Source organism: Rhinopithecus roxellana, chromosome 2 (genome assembly GCF_007565055.1).
Source record: "Rhinopithecus roxellana isolate Shanxi Qingling chromosome 2, ASM756505v1, whole genome shotgun sequence".
NCBI classification, from domain to species: domain Eukaryota; kingdom Metazoa; phylum Chordata; class Mammalia; order Primates; family Cercopithecidae; genus Rhinopithecus; species Rhinopithecus roxellana.
Window position 1 is genome coordinate 80,601,169 of NC_044550.1, and position 22,508 is coordinate 80,623,676.

Genomic DNA, 22,508 nt, shown 5'->3' on the forward strand with positions numbered 1-22,508 from the left:
GTCTTGGCAACACCACTAACTAAAGGTGTGGTCCTGGGTGAATCACTTACTTCTCAGGGCGACCTTTCCCCACCTCTCAGATGAGGGACTGAAATTAGAACCTTTCTGAGTTCCTTTTCAGGTTTAACATTCTGTGACTCTTTCTGTCCCCCTCAGCATATGGCACCATTACAGAAATCCAGAAAACAGATTAACTTATTATGTACCATTTTGGACAAACAATAATATTACTCAGCAAAAGTTGTTGTAACTTGATATATTAAGTGAGCTTTAAGCTTCTTGGAGTTCTAAGCAATGTGAGGAGGGTGAACTCCCCAGAAGGCATACAAATGGTCTGAAAACAGAAGTGCACTGGCAAATCTAGAGGTGTAATCTTAACATTGACTGCATATTATCACCAAGTCTTTTCATATCCATTATCTCATGTGCAAATCCAATCCTTACAACAACTTTCAAAAGTGGGAACAGTTATACTTGACATTTGACAAATGGAGTACCTGCAGTTCAGTAACTGTGCCTTTCCTGAGGTCACAGTGCTAGTAAAAAAATGTAAACATAGGCAAAACTCTCTACAGCCTGGATCCTTTCTACCTCTCCATTGTCTCCTACCCCTCTTACTGACTTTGGAGCACACAGGCCAGCAATACCAAGTTCTGATGCTGTTTCACAGCTCTGGAAACTCTTATTCATCCTTGAAGGCCCTGTTTGAATGTTGCTCCTCAATGACGCTTCCCTGAATAATGGTTTATCACTGCTACCCTTGCACATACTTCCTTTTTGCACCTCTCAGGCTACTGCAGTTAATTGTCTACATATCAGTCTCTTTCCAGATTTGGAGCTGATTACTCCAAATTACTCCAAGTGTCTTTTCACTTTGGAGTCCCTAGCACACAAGCATAGTTCTTGGCAATTGACAGGGGCTTAATCAATACCTGTTGAATGACAATGCTTTCTGGAGAAAAAAATGACCTAAATGTAGACTTAAAGAAGAATAGAATGAGCACTGCTAATAATTTAACCTATGTATAGTTTGTAAATATATTACTTTTATTATTTTGTTACATAACTATGTAGATAATGGGTTAAAAATTTCTGGTAACCAGCCTGACCAACATGGAGAAACCCTGTCTCTACTAAAAATACAAAATTAGCTGGGCATGGTGGCACATGCCTGTAATCCCAGGTACTTGAGAGTCTGAGGCAGGAGAATCACTTGAACCCAGGAGGTGGAGGTTGTGGTGAGCCGAGATTGTGACATTGCACTCCAGCCTGGGCAACAAGAGTAAAACTTGGTCTCAAAAAAGAAAAATTCTGGTAGTATAGTATAAAACCATTTTTTTTTCTAGTTAGCAAGAGCCAGTACCTTTAGTCAGGCTTTTAGATTCTCAGCTTAGAGTTTCTACAAAATACTGTATGTACAGCCAGGCTGTGAACCAGTCTTTAAGTATAAGGGTCTTATTCTAGAATAATCTTTAAAAAAATGATAAAAATGACTTACATGTCCATAGTATATATTATTTAACTTTTTATTCAAAATCTAGCATTCTCATGTTCTATAAATTGATCATGTCACATTGGTCATATAGAATTGTACTTGATTGGCATTGAAATTAGATAGTATAATAAATAAAAACAAATATTTCCTGAAAGCCATAATGCACTGCACATCTTAGAAACACCTGGTCCCAATCAAACCAAGCCCCTTTACTTCAGGGGCTTGACACACAGGAGACAGCCCAAGTGTGTCTTTGCTAATGTCAGTAAAATAGGAGGTGTAAAAGCCAGAAATACTTATTTTTCTAAGAACATAAAGATAAATGTCACATCCCTACACAACTTATGTACACAGTGTACTCAAAGGAGAAATAAGATGATTCCAAGAGCAATTTGATTCATAGATGTGAGGAAAAGGGAAGCCACCTGAAGGTCTACATGAAAAAAAGGAGATAAAAAAGGAGGCTTGTAGAGGCATAAAAATAAAGTTCTACTGATCACAGACCAAGTTTTAGAACCAAGTGTATTCACTAACAATTGTGAGTTTGGCTGAACCTTGGATCTATCTAACAAATCCTTAAGTGAATGGGGGATGGATGACCCCTGGTTGAGACTTCTTTTTGAGGTTTGATAAAACAATAATCAGGGAGGAAAGGTTGGAAGTTAAGTAAACCACAGCACAGCTCTGTAATCATAATCTCCATCGTTAGTCCACACATTGCAAAAATAGCCAAACCAGAGATGTAACAGATGTCATTAGCCAAATTCTTGGCCAACACTTATCAGGCTAAGAATACAAACTGAGCTTTTCTTTTCAGGGGAAGCATTCTATTTGCCAGAAATTCCTTCCTGCCAGACCACAAATCAACAATTGTTAGATAAATAAAAAGCTTCCACTTAACTTACAAACTCTTGGGTAAAATGTTCATTTTTCTAGAAATAAAAATGCCCTTTACATAGCATAAGCTATAAATGATCGCAAAGCGTTCCACTAAAGCAATAAACTGTCAAATTCATAAATCTTATATACCCTTAAGGAAAACAGAACTGAGTCTGTTAGGCATCATTTTGAATTATGCTATATAGAGAGGCAAACATTTTAAAGATGGCAGAATAGTCATAGATGGCAGACTAAGCTTGGATACCGCCTTCAGTCATGTTAAACAGAAATTCAGTTCAAAAACCATTTATAATACCTAGAAAGAAGCTTACCCCAAAAGGTGAAAGACCTCTACACTGAAAACTATAAAAAACTATAAAACATTGTTGAAGAAATTGAAGAAGACACAAACAAATGGAAAGATATCCTGTGTTTCTGGATTGTAAGTATTAGTATTGTTAAAATGGCCATACTACCCAAAGCAATTTACAGATTTAATACAATCCCTGTCAAAATGCCAACGACATTCTTCACAGAAGAGATAACAATAATATAATTTATATAGTGAGTAGCCAAATAATCCTGAGCTTAAATAACAAATTTGGAGGCACCACACTACCTGACCTCAAAATACACTACAAAGCTATAGTAACCAAAAAAGCATAGTACTGGCATAATAACAGACACACAGACCAATTAAACAGAATAGAGATCCAAGAAATAAATTTGTGCACCTGCAGCCAACTTATTTTTAGCAAAGGTAACAAAAACACACATTGAGGAAAAGGGCCTCTTCCATAAATGGTGCTGGAAAAATTGGATAGCCAAATGCAGAAGAATGAGGCTAGACCTCTATTTCTCATCATGTATAAAAATCAACTCAAAATGGATTAAAGAATTAAGTGTAAAACTCAAAACTATGCAACTACTGGGAGAAAACATAGGGGATAAACTTCATAACATTGGGCTGGGAAAGGATTTTTAAAATAAGACCTTAAAAGTACAGGCAATGAAAGTAAAAATAGACAAACGGAATGACATCAAACTAACATGCTTTTGCACAGCAGAGGAAACAATCTACACAATGGTAGGAAGTGTTTGCAAACTACACATCTGACAAGGAGTTAATATATAGAATATATAAGGAGCCTAACAGCAAAAAAACACAAACAAGCAAACAAACAAAATAATCCAGAAAACAATGGGCAAAAGACTGTAATAAACATTTCTCAAAAGAAGATATACAAATGGCCAACAGGTATATGAAAAAGTGTTTAACATCACTAATTATCAGGGAAATGCAAATCAAAATCACAGTGGGATACCACCTCACTCCAGTTAGGATGGCTATTATCAAAAAGACAAAAGTCAACAAGTGTTGGTGAGGATACAGAGAAAAGGGAACACTTACACACTGCAGGTAGGAATATAAAGTAGTACAACAATGATGGGAAACAGTATTTTGGAAGTTCCTCAGAAAATTAAAAATAGAACTACCAAAGGATCCAGTAATCCCACTGCTGGGTATATATCCAAAGGAAATAAAATCAATATGCTGAAGAGGTATCTGCACTCCAGTGTTTATTGCAACACTATTTACAATAGCCAAGATATTGGATCAGTGTAAGTGTCCAACAACAGGTGAATGGATAAAGAAAATGTGGTATAGAAACACAATGTTTATATTATATAATATATAAAGTATATAAATATAAACATAACCATAGAAAAGAGGAAAAATCTTGTCATTTACAACAACATGAATGAATCTGGAGTACATCATGTTAAGTGAAATAAACCAGACACAGAAATGCAAATACTGCACAGTCTCATTGGTGGGATTTTTTTGTTTTTAAAAGTTGGTGTCGTAGAAACAGAAAGCAGAACAGTGGTTACCAGAGATTGGGGAAGACAGTTGGGAGGGGAGGATGAGGAGAGGCTGGTCAACAGGTAGAAAATTACAATAAGGTAGGAGAAATAAGTTCTGGTATTCTGTTGCACAGTAGGGTGACTATGGTAAATGGTAAGGTATTGCATGCTACCAAACAACTAGAAGAAAGGCTTTTGAATGTTCTCACCACAAGGAAATGAGAAATTTGTGAGGTGATGGATATGCTAATCACCTTGATTCGATCAGTATTTAACCCATACATTATGGAATTATCAAATTGTACCCTGTAAATATGTACAAGTACAGCATATCAATTACAAATTATTTAAAATATATTTTATTAAAATGAAAATAGTTTTGGGGACTTCAGATTGTATATACCGTTTTATGAATTATGCTGCTGCATAATTTAACATAGGATACTGTTAAATGATGATCAGGAGCATCCAAACACAGACAGAAATTGACAAGAGAACAATCCAGGCACTTGGTCTCTATAACTTTCTGTTAATCTTATTCCCCTCCTGCGTTGCGTGTGTGTGTGTGTGTGCATTTGCACACGTATTTCTTTTCCCAAGGCCCCTTTCTCTTTATTTTATCTTGCCCTTCTCCGTGTATCCGCATCATCTTCTTCTTTTTTTTTTTTTTTCTGAGATGGAGTCTCTCTCTGTTGCCCAGGCTGCAGTGCAGTGGCGTGATCGCCCCTCACTGCAAGCTCCGCCCCACCAGGTTCACACCATTCTCCTGCCTCAGCCTCCCAAGTAGCTGGGACTACAGGTGCCCGCCACCAGGCCAGGCTAATTTTTTTGTATTTTTAGTAGAGATGGGGTTTCACTGTGTTAGCCAGGTTGGTCTTAATCTCCCGACCTCGTGATCCGCCCGCCTCAGCCTCCCAAAGTGATAATCTTATTTCTACTTCTTTGTCTTTATGCATACGTGAGCTCTTTCCAGTTTCCAGAAGGTCATTTAGTTTTTGTATATACTATCTTTAAAAAATCTAAAATATAAAGAATGAGTATCTAATAATCAGCATCCACAAAGAGATTTCTCAATGTATCTGTTTCCTTTACCATGTCTCTGGAGTCAAACCTTGTAGATCCCTGGAAATTTGTGATAAAATCTCAAGATAATGCTTCATTTCCACATCTTTAATTGAACACAGACACAAAAAAGGGCATGATCTCTGAAGTTGTTTCCTCAGATCTTTAGTCTTTAGATCTATAACTTTGAGTATAGTAATACTTATAATAATAGTTTCTATAATTTTACCTTTTTGAAAAATAACAAAAGGCAAGTTCAACCTACAAAGCATATAATTTTTTACTTGGAGTTTATAAGGAAAATAAACATTTTCTCACTAAGAACATATAAGCTTTACAGTACAAGCTATACAACAAAAATATGACTGCCCTGGCAAGCCAAGGTCCTCTGCCCAGCCATAGAGGTTCCATAGTTGTATTAGAGTAGGTGGCCTTTTGGTTTCCCAAGGAAAGCCCAGGAAGAAGTTATAGATTGAGGATTAAAATGCACCATTTCCCCTCAAATCTATCCTTTCCAAAATTATTATTATCAAAATTTTTGATTCTGGCCTTCTTTCTATGTATTAATAATGGGTGATAAATCAAACTGGGGATAAGCATCACTAGTGAAAAGATAACTATTTCTTAAGTGAAGACATATGAATCTTCTTTTCTCATGCAGCTTATACACGTGAGAGTCCAGTGGGTTTGTGGCTCACCTTAACAGAAGAGGAACTGTGTGCTCTGTGAGGACGGTAAGATAATCAGTGAAAGCCTAGGGGCTTTGCTAGTGCAGGGCGAAGACATTCATGGTCTATAGAACTGTTTCGTAGCTCTTGCAAACTCTCTACTTAAACTTGAGAAAAAGAGGCACCAATTTACTCTGATTGAATTTTCATTCAGGATATCTCTACTTGCTTCAAGAATGGTGGCAACTTTTTGATGGAATAGTCACTGGGATAGTTAATTTCATGTGTCAATGCAGCTAGGCTATGGTGCTCAGTCTAGGTGTTGCTGTGACGGTATTTGGGTATGCGATTAACGTTTATAATTAGTTGACTTTAAGTAAAGCAGATTACCCTCCATAATGTTGGCGGGCCTCATTCAATCAGTTAAGAGCCTTATGAGCAAAGACTAAGGTTTCCCCAGTAAGCAATCATACCTCATCACTGAAACATAGAAACCTTGCCTTACTTTCCTGCCTGCTGGCTTGTCCTGCAGATTTCAGACTCAAGACTGTAACATCAACTCTTAACTGAATTTCCAGCCTTTCCTATAGATTTTGTATCTGCTAGCCCCCACAACTGTGTCAGCCAGTAAATATCTATGTTTTATCTGTCTATCTATCAATGTATCTACTTATCTATCAATATATTCTTTTTCTGATTCTCTGGAGAATCCCAGCTAATATAGCTACTATGATATTCACCCCTTGCCTTTTTCTCTTCCTCTGTGAAACTGCTAGATACAGGCATCTTACAAAATCTCGTATCTTAATTACTTTTACTTATTATTTACATGTTTGGACCCTGTCTTCATGTTTTGTTTGTTTGTTTTAATTCAGTAAGGAGCATTTTGTATGTAGCCTTTGCAACAAAAACCCTTTGTAGGGGGAGATTTGCCCCTTCCCCAGTGAGAGAGATGAAGTATTTTAATGTTACCTAATTTGCCTAAAGCACTTTCATGAAGATTTAAACTCAGATCCTTCACTGGAGAATACAGAATAATAACAAAAAAAAAAAGAAATCCTCTATGTTTATAAAAGTTGCCCAACATTTAAAATTGTTGGAAAATACGAGGAAGAATAAGACATACAGCATGAAAGCTTAAGAATGTTTTACATAAAATACACTGAACATTCATTCAAAGATCCTTCAGAGGAAAACCTGAGTTGCAAAACTGATGCATTAGCAAACATTAATTAAGGTATTAGGACATGCTGTATTTTCATGTACTAAGGATTAGTTGGTTTTCTTTTTTTTAGAGACAGAGTCTGAGATGATTTTGTTCTGTGTCCCTATCCAATCTCACCTTGAATTATAATAATCCCCACATGTCAAGGGCAGGACAAGGGGGAGATAATTGAATCATGGGGCCAGTTTCTGCCATGCTGGTCTTGTGATAATGAATGAGTTCTCACAAGATCTGATGATTTTACAAGGGGCTTCCCCCTTATCTCAGCACTCACTTCTCCTTCATGCCACCAAGTGAAGGACATGTTTGCTTCCCCTTCCACCATAATTGTAAATTTCTTGAGGCCTCCCCAGCCCTGCAGAACTGTGAATCAATTAAACCTCTATCAGTTATAAATTACCCAATCTCAGGCAGTTCTTCATAGAAGCATGAGAACAGACTAATATGGTAAATTTGATACTGCAGAGAGTGGGATGCTTCTATAAAGATACCCAAAAATGTGGAAGCGACTTTGGAACGGGGCAACTGGCAGAGGTTGGAAGTTTGTACGGCTCAGAAGAATATAGGAAAATGTGGAAAAGTTTAGAACTTCCTAGAGACTTGGAGGGCTCAGACGAAGACAGGAAAGTGTGGGAAAGTTTGGAACTTACTAGAGACTTGTTGAATGGCTTTGACTAAAATGTTGATAGTGATACGGACAACTAAGTCCAGGTTGAGGTGGTCTCAGATGGAGATGAGGAACTTGTTGGGAATTGAAATAAAGGTGATTCTTGCTATGCTTTAGCAAAGAGACTGGTGGCACTTTGCCCCTGCCCTAGAGATCTGTGGAACTTTGAACTTCAGAGATATGATTTAGGATATCTGGCAGAAGAAGTTTCTATGTGGCAAAGCATTCAAGAGGAAACAGACTAGAAAAGTTTGGAAAATTTGCAGTCTGACAATGTGATAGAAAAGAAAAATCCATGTTCTGGGGAGAAATTCAAGCCTGCTGCATAAATTTGCATAAGTAATGAGGAGCCAAATGTTAATCACCAAGACAATGGGGAAAAATGTCTCCAGGTCATATCAGAGAACTTCGTGGCAGCCCTTCCCATCACAGGTCCAGAGGCCTAGGGGCCAAAAATTGTTTTGTGGGATGGGCCCAGGGCCTTGCTGCTTTGTGCAGTCTTGGGACTTGGTGCCCCATGTCCTAGCTGCTTGAACTCCAACCATGGCTAAAAGGGGCCAACGTATAGCTCAGGCCATTGCTTCAGAGGGTGCAAGCCCTAAGCCTTGGTGGCTTACATACAGTGTTGGGCTTGTGGGTGCACTGAAGTCAAGAATTGATGTTTGGGAACCTCTGCCTAGATTTCAGAGGATGTATGGAAGTGACTGAATGTCCAGGCAGAAGTTTGTTGCACATGTTGAGCCCTATGGAGAACCCCTTTTAGAGCAATGCAGAAGGGAAATGTGGGGTTGGAGCCCCCATACAGAGTACCCACTGGGCACTGCCTGGTGAAGTGGTGAGAAGAGGGCCACCATCCTCCAGTTCCCAGAATGGTAGATCCACCAACAGCTTATACCGTGTGCCTGGAAAAGCTGTAGATGCTCAATGCCAACCCATGAAAGCAGCTGAAAAGGGGGCTGTACCCTGCAAAGCCACAGGGCAGAGCTGTCGAAGGCCATGGGAGCCCACCTCTTGAATCAGCATGACCTGGATATGAGACATAGAGTCAAAGGAGATCATTTCAGAGCTTTAAGATTTGACTGCTCTGCTGGATTTTGGAATTGCATGGGGCCTGTAGCCCCTTTGTTTTGACCAATTTCCCTCATTTGGAACAGGTGTATTTACCTAATGCCTGTACTCCCATTGTATCTAGGAAGTAACTAATTTGCTTTTGATTTTACAGGCTCTTAGGCAGAAGGGATTTGCCTTGTCTCAGATGGGACTTTGGACTTGGACTTTTGGGTTAATTCTGGAATGAGTTAAAAGTTTAGGGAACTGTTGGAAAGGCATGATTTTGTTTTGAAAGGTGAGGACACGACATTTGGGATGGGCCAGGGGTAGAGTGAAATGATTTGGCTCTGTGTACCTACACCTTGAATTGTAATAATCCCCACATGTTCAGAGCAGGACCAGGTGGAGATAAGTGAATCATGAGGGCAGTTTCTGCCATGCTGTTTTCATGATAGTGAGTGAGATTTCATGAGATCTGATGGCTTTACAAGGGACTTTACCCTTTGCTCGGCAGTCACTTCTCCTTCCTGCCACTAAGTGAAGAAGGATGTGTTTGCTTCCCTTTCTGCTATGATTTGTTTTCTGAGGCCTCCCCAGCCCTGTGGAACTATAAGTCAATTAAACTTCTATGTTTTGTAAATTACCCAGTCTTGGGCAGTTCTTCATAGTAGTGTGAGAATGGACTAATACAGAGTCCTGTTCGCCTGTGCAGGCTGGAGTGCAATGGCGTGACCATAGTTCAGTGCAGCCTCAAACTCCTGGGCTCAAGCTGTCTTCCACCTCAGCTTCCTGAGGATCTGAGACTACATGTGTACACCACCACACCCAGCTAATTAAAGCATTTAAAAAAATAGAGATGGGGTCTTGCTATGTTGCCTAGGCTGGTCTCAAACTCCTGACCTCATGTGATCCTCCTGTCTTGGCTTTCAAAAGCACTGGGATTGCAGGTATAAACTACCAAACCTGGCCAGCTTTTTTTCTTTAACTGAAATTCCATGGCTTGAAAAACTTAATTTTATAAAATAGAGCCAATTTAATTTTAATAAGGATAGTAGAACAGAGAATATCATTTACCAAAAATGTTTATATGAATAAGATTCCATATCTGTTAAATTTCACTATAAAGTTTTAAATGGATTCTACTGCAGTCATAGATTCTGCCTTACCCATATGGCAATCCTGAAAGCACCATCAACTCTTCATCATCACTAAGTTCTCCTTTGTCACACATGCTCCACACCTTATGTTATTCTCACCTTGTGCATCAGACAACATTTGGATCAGTGCTTTGGCTTTCTGGAAACCTCTGCATTCCTCCTGATCCCATTACAGACTGCACAGACTCTTGTTTGTTTTTCCTTTGTGAAAATTAAATACACTCATACCAACTCAGGGCAAGAAAAATGTTAACCTGGGAGTGTTAATAAGATCCTTCACAAGGTTGAAATTTCTCTTCAGCCATTAGTAATACCTATTGACTACACTTTTGATGATAGGTAGACCTTCCTGGAAGGGTTGAAGATATTCATGGTTTTTCAATGGAACTTTCTTCCTTGGCTTGGACTACTTGCCTTAGAAAACTCTATACAATTTTTTTTCTCACCTTGTCTGTCATTGCAAGTGAAACTATATTTGCATTATAGGCTTGACAAATGAGGCTCCATGTACTTGCTACAATGGTACTAGATAACAGAATTGCAGATTATTTATGAAAAATTAAAGTCTGTTTACACACTGATTAACACTTTCTGTTTCCTCTGAATGAATGTTTCAGGACCAATTGAGAACCCTTTGCATAAAATTTAAGAACAAATCAATTGGTTGTTCAAATTGAATAAACCAGTCCATGACAACTACTCTCACAGTTTGGGTTTGCCAAAACAGGAGTTTAGCTGGGGAGCATTCTATAAATATTAGTTATGCTGTTTCTATCTTTGTTCCCATTCATTGCTTTTGTCATGTCAATTGTTAACAAAATCATAAATGCTATCGCACAGTCAGCATTCCACCAGTTCATACCTCTGCTGATTCTATAGCAAAAGAAGTCTGAAAGAACACTGAAAAGACACTAACAGTGTGTGGAATCCTCTCTTCAAACCAAGGTAGTAGTGTAGACCTAAACATCTGATAATTTGCCTATCTTATTGTAGGCATGTTGTTTTGCCTGAATAGATGAAAGCCAATAGAAGGCACTGTAAAAGCAGTTTTCATTCACAAAGCTCTTGTTCAGGAGATATAAAAACTGGATGCTATACTTGCCCTTCCCCACAGCTAGTTCTAACCAGCCATACCTTATAAATGACAATGAACTATCAGTCAAAGATGATCAATGACTGTGGTATCTAAAACACTCACCAGGCCCAGTTGAAGAGTCTTCTGTGAATGGTGAACATGGAACTGGTACTTATTTACTTATTTATTTATCATAGAGAACTTGCTCTGTCACCCAGTCTGGAGTGCAGTGGCACACTCATAGCTTACTACAGCCTTGGACTCCTGGGTCCAAGCTGTCTGCCCACCTCAGCTTCCTGAGTAACTGGAACTGTAGACACATGCCAACATGACCAGTCACTTTTAAAAAGTTTCCGTAGAAACCCTCCACCCCAAATCAACAGAATATACATCCTTCTCAGCACCACATCACACTTATTCCAAAACTGACCACATAGTTGGAAGTAAAGCACTCCTCAGCAAATGTAAAAGAACAGAAATTATAACAAATTGTCTCTAAGACCACAGTGCAATCAAACTAGAACTCAGGACGAAGAAACTCAATCAAAACCACTCAACTACATGGAAACTGAACAATCTGCTCCTGAATGACTACCGGGTACATAACGAAATGAAGGCAGAAATAAAGATGTTCTTTGAAATCAATGAGAACAAAGAAACAAAATACCAGAATCTCTGGGACACATTTAAAGCAGTGTGTAGAGGGAAATTTATAGCACTAAATGCCCACAAGAGAAAGCAAGAAAGAGTTAAAATTGACACCCTAACATCACAATTAAAAGAACTAGAGAAGCAAGAGCAAACACATTCAAAAGCTAGCAGAAGGCAAGAAATAACTAAGATCAGAGCAGAACTGAAGGAGATAGAGACACAAAAAAAACCCTTCAAAAAATCAATGAATCCAGGAGCTGGTTTTTTGAAAAGATCAACAAAATTGGTAGACTGCTAGCAAGACTAATAAAGAAGAAATAGAGAAGAATCAAATAGATGCAATAAAAAATGATAAAGGGGATATCACCACTGACCCACAGAAATACAAACTACCATCAGAGAATACTATAAACACCTCTATGCAAATAATCTAGAAAACCTGGAAGAAATGGATAAATTCCTGGACACACACACTCTCCCAAGACTAAACCAAGAAGAAGTTGAATCCCTGAATAGACCAATAACAGGCTCTGAAATTGAGGAAATAATTAATAGTCTACCAACCAAAAAAAGTCCAGGACCAGATGGATTCACAGCTGAATTCTACCAGAGGTACAATGGGGAGCTGGTACCATTCCTTCTGAAACTATTCCAATCAATAGAAAAAGAGGGAGTCCTCCCTAACTCATTTTATGAGGTCAACATCATTCTGATACTAAAGCCTGGCAGAGACACAACAGAAAAAGAGAATTTTAGACCAGTATCCCTGATGAACATCGATACAAAAATCCTCAATAAAGTACTAGCAAACCGAATCCAGCAGCACATCAAAAGGCTTATCCACCATGATCAAGTGGGCTTCATCCCTGGGATGCAAGGCTGGTTCAGCATATGCAAATCAATAAATGTAATCCAGCATATAAACAGAACTAAAGACAAAAACCACATGATTATCTCAATAGATGCAGAAAAGGCCTTTGACAAAATTCAACAGCCCTTCATGCTAAAAACTCTCAATAAATTCGGTATTGATGGAACGTATCTCAAAATAATAAGAGCTATTTATGATAAACCCACAGCCAATATCATACTGAATGGGCAAAAACTGGAAGCACTCCCCTTGGAAACTGGCACAAGACAGGGATGCCCTCTCTCACCACTCCTATTCAACATAGCGTTGGAAGTTCTGGCTAGGGCAATCAGGCAAGAGAAAGAAATCAAGGGTATTCAGTTAGGAAAAGAGGAAGTCAAATTGTCCCTGTTTGCAGATGACATGATTGTATATTTAGAAAACCCCATTGTCTTAGCCCAAAATCTCCTTAAGCTGATAAGCAACTTCAGCAAAGTCTCAGGATGCAACATCAATGTGCAAAAATCACAAGCATTCTTATACACCAGTAACAGACAAACAGAGAGCCAAATCAGGAATGAACTTCCATTCACAATTGCTTCAAAGAGAATAAAATACCTAGGAATCCAACTTACAAGGGATGTAAAGGACCTCTTCAAGGAGAGCTACAAAGCACTGCTCAATGAAATAAAATAGGACGCAAAGAAATGGAAGAACATTCCATACTCATGGATAGGAAGAATCAATATCGTGAAAATGGCCATACTGCCCAAGGTAATTTATAGATTCAATGCCATCCCCATTAAGTTACCAATGAGTTTCTTCACAGAATTGGAAAAAAACTGCTTTAAAGTTCATATGGAACCAAAAAAGAACCTGCATTGCCAAGACAATCCTAAGCCAAAAGAACAAAGCTGGAGGCATCACGCTACCTGATTTCAAACTATACTACAAGGCTACAGTAACCAAAACAACATGGTGCTGGTACCAAAACAGAGATATACACCAATGGAACAGAACAGAGTCCTCAGAAATAATACCACACATCTACAACCATATGATCTTTGATGAACCTGACAAAAACAAGAAATGGGGAAATGATTCCCTATTTAATAAATGGTGCTGGGAAAACTGGCTAGCCATAAGTAGAAAGCTGAAACTGAATCTCTTCTTTACACCTTATACAAAAATTAATTCAAAATGGATTAGAGACTTAAATGTTAGACCTAAAACCATAAAAACCCTAGAAGAAAACCTAGGCAATACCATTCAGGACATAGGCATGGACAAGGACTTTATATCTGAAACACCAAAAGCAACAGCAACAAAAGCCAAAATTGACAAATGGGATCTAATTAAACTAAAGAGCTTCTGCACAGCAAAAGAAACTACCATCAGAGTGAACAGGCAACCTACAGCATGGGAGAAAATTTCTGCAATCTGCTCATCTGACAAAGGGCTAATATCCAGAACCTACAAAGAACTCAAACAAATTTACAAGAAAAAGCAAACAATCCCATCAAAAGGTGGGCAAAGGATATGAACAGATACTTCTCAAAAGAAGACATTTATGCAGCCAACAGACACATGAAAAAATGCTCATCACCACTAACCATCAGAGAAATGCAAATCAAAACAACAATGAGATACCACCTCACACCAGGTAGAATGGCAATCATTAAAAAGTCAGGAAAAAACAGGTGCTGGAGAAGATGTGGAGAAACAGGAACACTTTTACACTGTTGGTGGGATTGTAAACTAGTTCAACCATTGTGGAAGACAGTGTGGCGATTCCTCAAGGATCTAGAACTAGAAATACCATTTGACCCAGCCATCCTATTACTGGGTATATACCCAAAGGATTACAAATCATGCTGCTATAAAGACACATGCACATGTATGTTTATTGCGGCACTATTCACAATAGCAAAGACTTGGAACCAACCCAAATGTCCATCAATGACAGACTGGATTAAGAAAATGTGACACATATACACCATGGAATACTATGCAGCCATAAAAAAGGATGACTTCATGTCCTTTGTAGGGATATGGATGCAGCTGGAAGCCATCATTCTGAGCAAACTATCGCAAGAACAGAAAACCAAACACCGCATGTTCTCACTCATAGGTGGGAACTGAACAATGAGAACACTTGGACACAGGAAGGGGAACATCACACACTGGGGCCTGTTGTGGGGTGGGGGAAGGGGGGAGGGATAGCATTAGGAGATATGCCTAATGTAAATGACGAGTTAATGGGTGCAGCACACCAACATGGCACATGTATACATATGTAACAAACCTGCACATTGTGCACATGTACCCTAGAACATAAAGGATAAAAAAGAAAAAAAGTTGAACCAATTCCACAAATCATAAATACTATTTAAAAAAATTTTTTTTGTAGAAACGACAGGTTTCCATGTTCCCCAGGCTGATCTTGAACCGCTGGCCTTAAGCTATCCTCCTTCCTTGGCCTCTCAAAGTGCTAGGATTGCAGGTATGAGCCACCACAGCCAACATGCGATTTGTTTTAATCATTTATATCAATATTGTGGATTCATCCCACTCTCTCCAGTGTATAGGCGTCATTCCTTACTTAGCATAATCACAATGGACTTTTCTTTTCTCGGGATATAGTCCCTGACTTCTCATCTTCAGTGAACTACTCTGAATTTTTTCAATGATACGATTATCTTCCTGGCAAGTAAACAAACTCAGTGCTCGTTTATTTGATCACTGTAGTGGTCTAGGTATTCCTTTTAATAATATTCGTATGTTTCTATTTTACTTACTATTTAAATATGGGATAGTAAATCTATTTGGTTTTAGTCAGACAAGTAATATATCTACAGAGTGCTAACCAGGACTTAAGAAACAATGGGATTCCTGAGTGGTTTTAAAAACACATATCTCTCTGCTTTTTTAAATGGTTGCTCATTTCACCAGAAAAGTCACAGAATCTATAAACAAATAGTTAATGCTGGTCTATCAGATGATTTCTCAAACTACCGTTTGCTAAATCTCATCAGCATTTGGCTTGTTGTACAATAATCAAGCAAGATAGAGGCTTTTGATTTCCTATGAATTAAACAGGAACTCAGAGGATGGGTGGAAAGAGATTACAAAAGACTGAAATCCCAATTCTTAAATATTCAAAGGTTTCAGATAAGATGGTTCAGAGTTTCACTGGTGAACACTCCAGGGCCCTTGATGGGGACATGGAAATGCACACACAGAACAAAATGCTGGAGTCTGGAGGGCCTTAGAATTCATTTGTACTATCTGCTCCGTCCTCAACAGATGGTAACTTTGCTCTAGTTTCAGTGGGTGCTGATTAGTAAAGTGGTCAGCTGAAATGCTATAAGTTGGTTTCTGTTATTAATAAGTTAATCCGACCCTCAAAACGACTTGGCCAACACACTCCCATATTAGTTGAAATTGTGCAAATCCAATATGGACATCAGGAAATCCTAATCCTTTAACCTGCGAGAAAATAATAAAGCCCATCCTTAAGTCATTTATACTTCTTAATAGATGGAAAGGGAGAGGGAAGTAAAGATGACATAGGTCACTTTCATATAAAATAATCAGTTATGTACTGAATGGAATAGTGTACTTTAATTCAGCATTACTATTATTTTCTTTTCAATGGATTCATTCATAGAGCTGCATTTTTTGTAATATCTGAAGAACTGATAGTTCAAAAGATTCTTCTGTATGTTGTATTTCTGCACAAGTCCCTAGCTGTGAATAACATCTTACCATTTTGTGCTTAATGTTACATGCTGCCAGTTTCCTCGCTGTTCATTTGGTTTTCCTGGTGTGTCCTAAAGATATAACTTTAAAAATAACTCAACTATTCATTCAAATGGTCTTTTTCTTTTCTTAAAAAGGAATAATACATAGTTTAAAAATTCTTAACTAGCAATAGAAATGAAAGTGGCAAATGAAATATAGTGGCAAAAAGAATATAGAAAAAATATAGAAAAATAAAGAAATTATTTAGAAAATTATTAGAAATAGAAATTTAGAAAAATTTAGAAAAATGTAGAAATTATTTAGAAAATATAGAAATTATTTAGAAAAATATAGAAAAAAAAATCCCATTTAGTCCTTTTGGGTTTTGTGAGTTGGGTAAATTGAGGGGAAGACTGCATGCTTTCCTGCCTTTCCTCTTTCTGTTTTTTCAGACAGGGTCTGGCTCTGTTGCCCAGGCTGGAGTACAATGCGATCTCAGCTCACTGCCACCTTCACCTCCTGGGCTTAAACCATCCTCCTGCCTCAGCCTTCTGAGTAGCTGGGATTACAGTTGCACGCCTCCATGCCCAGCTAATTTTTGTATTTTTTATAGAGATGGGGTTTTGCCATGTTGGCCAGACTAGTCTTGAACTCCTGAGGTCAAGTGATCTGCCTGCCTCAGCCTTCCTAAGTGCTAGGATATGGGTCTTTTCTGCCTTCTCTTAATGGCAACATGCAGAACTTGGAGAAAAGAGCTGTACAAGTTTTTGATACCAGAGTGCAGCAAATAATAGGGCTTGACTCTATTTTTTTATGTTTTGGGCAAACTCTAAAAGGCATAAAGGAGCAACACAAACACAAATGGCTCTGATATAATTATTAGAGAGTGGTTCCTATTTTGTACTGTCATGTAAAAATTGCCATGACTTTAGCAGCTGAAAAAACATATATCTCACAGCTTCAGTGAGTCAGAAGTCCAGGCCCAGTTTAGCTAGAGCCCCTGCTAGGGGACTTAAAAGACTGAAGTCAAGGTGTTAGCCACACTGCATTCTCATCTAGAGGCTCAAATAAGAAAGAATCTACTTCCAAGTTCATTTAGATTTTTGGCAGAATTCATTTACTTGTGGTCATTCAACAGCTTCTTACTGGTTTTGACTGGAGGCTGCCCTTAGCTTTTAGAGGCTTCCTGCAGTTCTGTGTTATGTGGATCTTTTAACAGGTAGTTCATGTCGTGGTTGATTCCTTCTTTAAGGTCAATGGAGACTCTCTAGTGTGTGCCAGCCAGCCAGAGATGCACATACAAACATACACACAGGTATGTACATGTGTAAATCTAAACATAGAAGTGGCATCCATCACCTTTGACATATTCTATTGATTAGAAGCAAGTCACAGGTCCCACCTACACTCAAGGACGAGAGGTTATACAAGAAGTATACATGAGACTTATCTTAACATTTTGCCAACCATTGTTTCCAACTTGGCTGCACATTAGAATTGCTGGAGAAGTTACTCAAAACACTGATGTCCAGTATTTACTCCAGACAAATTAAATTAGAGCGTTTAGATGGTTGGGCCCAGATTTGTATTTTTAAAAAACTTCCCAGGTAATGTACTTATAAAACAAATACTTCCACAAGGACCATGTGTGCCTATTCAGTAATTCTAGAATTAGGGAACTCTTCTTTTGATTACCAGTATAAAACATGAGAAAAAAATTTTAAAATTAAGCTCTTTTTAGTAGGAAGTTCATAAAGTAAGAATTCTTTTTTTTTATACTAAATTAAAACTTTATTGAATAAAGAACACTCTCCAGAACACATGATCTGATGGACTAGGTCTACATTACATGCAATGAAGCTGAAACATGACTGTAGTTTAACATGGAATGTCAAACAAATTAGTAATTTTCATTGTGCAAAACTGTTTATGTAGCTGACATGCAAGAAGTGTCATACTCAGCATTTTCACCAATTGTCTGTGATGAGTTTTAAAAAAGGCATTTGGAGAAACTGGTAGATGTCTTCAGCATATAGTTCAAATAAATTAGTTATATACGTACTACTGAATCCTCTTTCAACCTCTCTTGCTTCCAAATAAAATCTTAGTGCAAACATCAAAGTTGCTGGTCACTCCAAAAGACTGTCAAACTCATAATAGAATACAAGTTTTGAATTACTGTGTATTAAGTAGGGCAAACCCAAGAATGCCAGTTACTGCAAAATTCATTTAGGCATATTTAATAGTCCACTCTAAGCATTTTTTCTAACTCTCTCACATTAATGACTAAAGCTTGTTTACAGTACTAAAATTCTATTATTCAAGCATCAATGATTACATTTCAGAAAAAGGAAATCATTCATTTCAGTAATAGCATTACTGCTATATCCTAAAATAAAGAGAGAAAATAAAGAATCATAATTACCAAAACCAGTATCCATAATAGGATACACAGGGAAAAACAATTTAGGAGAAAAACAAAGTGTGCTTTACTTGCCACAGCAGGAATTATATAATGTAAACACCATATTGGCCCACACCACAAAAATCCATGAGAAAGGTTCAAATGTGAACACTGTATGTGCATTATTTTCAAATCTGTGTTTGTGAGTTTATACTGTATCTGCTTGTACCAATACATGACAAACAAAAGAAGCTCTTCCACACACATACAAGTGATTGTTAAATATTAAGCATGGCTTGATTCCCTGACTCTAGCTTAAAAAAAAAGTTAAGTGACATCCCAACTGTCTTAAAAATGTTTATTACAGAAACCGTTAAATGAATGTGAGTAGTAGCTGAGGAATGATGAAAAAGTGATGGTAATTATATGGTGCAAGTGGATGGGAAAAGAATATACGTATAACGCTGAGATTTGCAAATGCATGGAAAATCTTATTCTGTGGGCCTTGTCTGAATTTTAAACTGATACCAAGAATAGAAAACATAGTAGCACAAGTCCATTGACACCTGGAGGGTCAGGCCTAGAAAGCTTACCTTCAAAGTGCAAATTTTAACAATGGAATGTTTTAGCAGGGACTTAAGGACAATCCTCTGTGTTTTTCCTGTTGAAAAGACGTAAGAGGTTCAGGAAGTATTTATTCCTGGCCAGAATTATTTCAGTTTCTTGGTAAAACAATATTTAGCCACAATTACCACCCACTCATTCACATACACAGAACCATTCTTAGGGATGTTTGCGGGGAGAAAAAGCCCTTATCTATGTATCACCTAAAGGAACTCTTACTTATAAAATCTAAGTTCTTTGAATCCACTACTTTAAATAGCAACATGCACCTCTCTTATCCCCTCCCTCTCCACCCATCTACCCCTGACACCCCCAATGAACCTAGGTATCCTAATCTCTTTGTGTTTTCTAAGCCTCATGAATAAGGCTGTTGAGTACCACCTCCACTGGATCAAAATTAACACCTGGTGCACTTTCTACAGCACCTTTTTTCTTCTCCACAATTGAGTGGAATCTTGATGCTTTCAAGCTTCTATCTAGATCTCCAGGTCATCAGGCTGAGGTCTGCTGCTGGCACGACTGCTGGCTCTGCTTGAAGGTCGCTGGTCCACAATGGCTAGTGGCTGTAGTTCATGTCCAGCAGCTAGTTTTTTAGAATTCTGGTTATCATCAGGGAAATCAAAAGGCTGTGCATGGGAGTTAGAGATGGTGCTTCCCGCCTGCCCCATTCGATTTTGTTCAGCACTGTAATTAGCCCAGTTTTGCTCACTTGCTTGCTTGTTGTAATTGCGGCAAGAAGAATTGTTTCTGTCGCCAGTAACCAGCTTGTACCCAGGAGGAGACATAGGCGAGAGGGGAGCAGTTGGTGAGGCGCAGCCATTGAAATAAGCATATTTTTGAGACCCACAGACTTTGGTGGGGCTCAGTGTGCCACTGGTCGCATGGTAAGGGTCGCTCTTTCCCTTAACCTGATCCTTAACGCCCTTGAAGAAAACATAGAAGAGTTCAATGATATTCAAGGCCAGGGACACCAAGGACACCACCAGCATGAAGATGATGAAGATGGTTTTCTCCCTGGGGCGAGAGAGGAAACAGTCCACCTGATGTGGGCAGGGATCTCTTTTGCAAGTGTAAACAGCACTCAGGCTGAATCCATAGATGTACCACTGGATCAGCAAGAAGGCCACCTCAAAGATAGACTTGAAGAGGATACTGATGATGTAGGTCTGCAGCAACCCACCTCGCATTTTCACCTTACCATGCTCTTCAATACCATACTTGAACTTCTTTATCTCAATCTGCTTCAAGTGCATCTCCACATTGACACCATCTGTTTGGGCAACCTTGAGTTCCTCCTCTTTCTTGTTCAGTTTCTCTTCCTTTCGCATCACATAGAACACATGAGCCAGGTACAAGAGTGTGGGTACAGACACAAATATGATCTGCAGGACCCAGAAGCGCACATGAAAGATTAGGAAAGACTTGTCATAGCAGACGTTTTCACAACCAGTTTGTTGAGTGTTAAAACGAAAGGCAGACTGCTCATCTCCCCAGGCTGACTCAACTGCTGTCCCCAGTAGCAGGATTCGGAAAATGAAAAGTACTGACAGCCACACCTTCCCTCCAGCAGTTGAGTAGGCTTGAACCTTGTCAAGGAGTTTGCCTAAGGCGCTCCAGTCACCCATGTTGCCTGGGCACCACTCTTTTTCTTAAAAGAAGTGAAGTCACGCCAAGTGATTGAACTCCTTGGAGGATGAAGTAAAATGAAAAAGCCTTTTTTTTTTTTTTTTTTTTTTTTTTTTTTTTTTAGATGGAGTCTCGTTCTGTCGCCCAGGCTGGAGTGCAGTGGCTGGATCTCAGCTCACTGCAAGCTCCGCCTCCCGGGTTCACGCCATTCTCCTGCCTCAGCCTCCCGAGTAGCTGGGACTACAGGCGCCGGCCACCTGGCCCGGCTAATTTTTTGTATTTTTTAGTAGAGACGGGGTTTCATCATGTTAGCCAGGATGGTCTCGATCTCCTGACCTCGTGATCCGCCCGTCTCGGCCTCCCAAAGTGCTGGGATTACAGGCTTGAGCCACCGCGCCCGGCCAAAGTGAGAATTCTTAAACAAGCAAAACAATATTAGGTAGTTGAACTAATACCTTTAGGAAGACTACTGGTTTAAATCCAGTACAACAAACCAAGGGATCTTTCTATTTTTTTTTTTTTTAATTTAAAAAAAGTTTTATTTTTGAGACCAAGTCTCGCTCTGTCACCTAGGCTGGAATGCAGTGGTGCAAACTGAGCTCACTGCAACTTGTGTCTGCTGGGTTCAAGTGATTCTCCTGCCTCAGCTTACTGAGTAGCTGGGATTACAGGTTTGCACCACCATGCCTGGCTAATTTTTGTATTTTTAGTGGAGACAGCGTTTCACCAAGTTGGTCAGGCTGGTCTTGAACTCCTGGCCTCAAGTTATCCGCCTGCCTTGGCCTCCCAAAGTGCTGGCATTACAGGCATGAACCAGCATGCCAGGCCCAAACTAAGAAATCTTTTTGTCTAAAATTTAACATTAATAACTTGGAGTGTAATAAAAGAAGTTTTTGAAATGAATGAGATGTATCTGCTAGAAAAGAATTTTCATGTAAAGTGCACTTAGGAAACAAGACTCAGTAAAAAAGATTCACCAAATGCTCTGGAGAAAATGATTGTTGGTAAGAATAAAAAGAAGCACTAAACCAGGATGAATCCAATTCCTTCCCATCTTCTAGCTGCACTTGTTTTCCACTAAATATGTTTTATATATTTTGCTATATTTTGCAAATTTTTCCTAAGCAACTCTGACTAAAGCAATGATATCTACTAATTTGGAGGGGCCCCAGTTTTTTTTTTTTTTTTTTTTTGACATTTGGAATTCTTGCCTAAGGAAAGGGAAGACTCATCTTTCCTGAACTTGTCATGCAATGACTCTTAAACTGTATTTGCAAACTTGTGTTCATTCTATTATGTGATGCTACTTTGTGGTGAACTGTAAAGTAAGAGCATGTTAGACCCAGTAAGGAAACAAATTAGAGTTGAAGATAGTGAGCAAATGAAGGAATCAGAGTAAGCATTGGAGGAGCACATGGCTGGCAGAAACAGTCGAAGTGGAGCTGTTCCCTCCATTCTCCAT

The 22,508-nt window shown here is 38.7% G+C and overlaps 2 protein-coding genes across 2 annotated transcripts in view; both read right to left on the reverse strand.

The window, feature by feature from the left end:
• Window positions 1-22,508, reverse strand: part of FREM3 (FRAS1 related extracellular matrix 3) — a 119,720-nt gene that overhangs the window by 50,827 nt on the left and 46,385 nt on the right. The window lies entirely within an intron of this gene.
• On the reverse strand, window positions 19,713-21,118 carry LOC104657019 (gap junction alpha-1 protein-like). The gene has a single exon (XM_010356731.2). It carries the CDS (start codon window positions 21,043-21,045, stop codon window positions 19,897-19,899), a length of 1,149 nt encoding a protein of 382 aa, XP_010355033.2. The 5' UTR covers window positions 21,046-21,118; the 3' UTR covers window positions 19,713-19,896.

Bases quoted from the DNA above. Each gene is read 5' to 3' on its own strand.
- LOC104657019 (XM_010356731.2), bottom strand. From the start codon at position 21,045: ATGGGTGACTGGAGCGCCTTAGGCAAACTCCTTGACAAGGTTCAAGCC.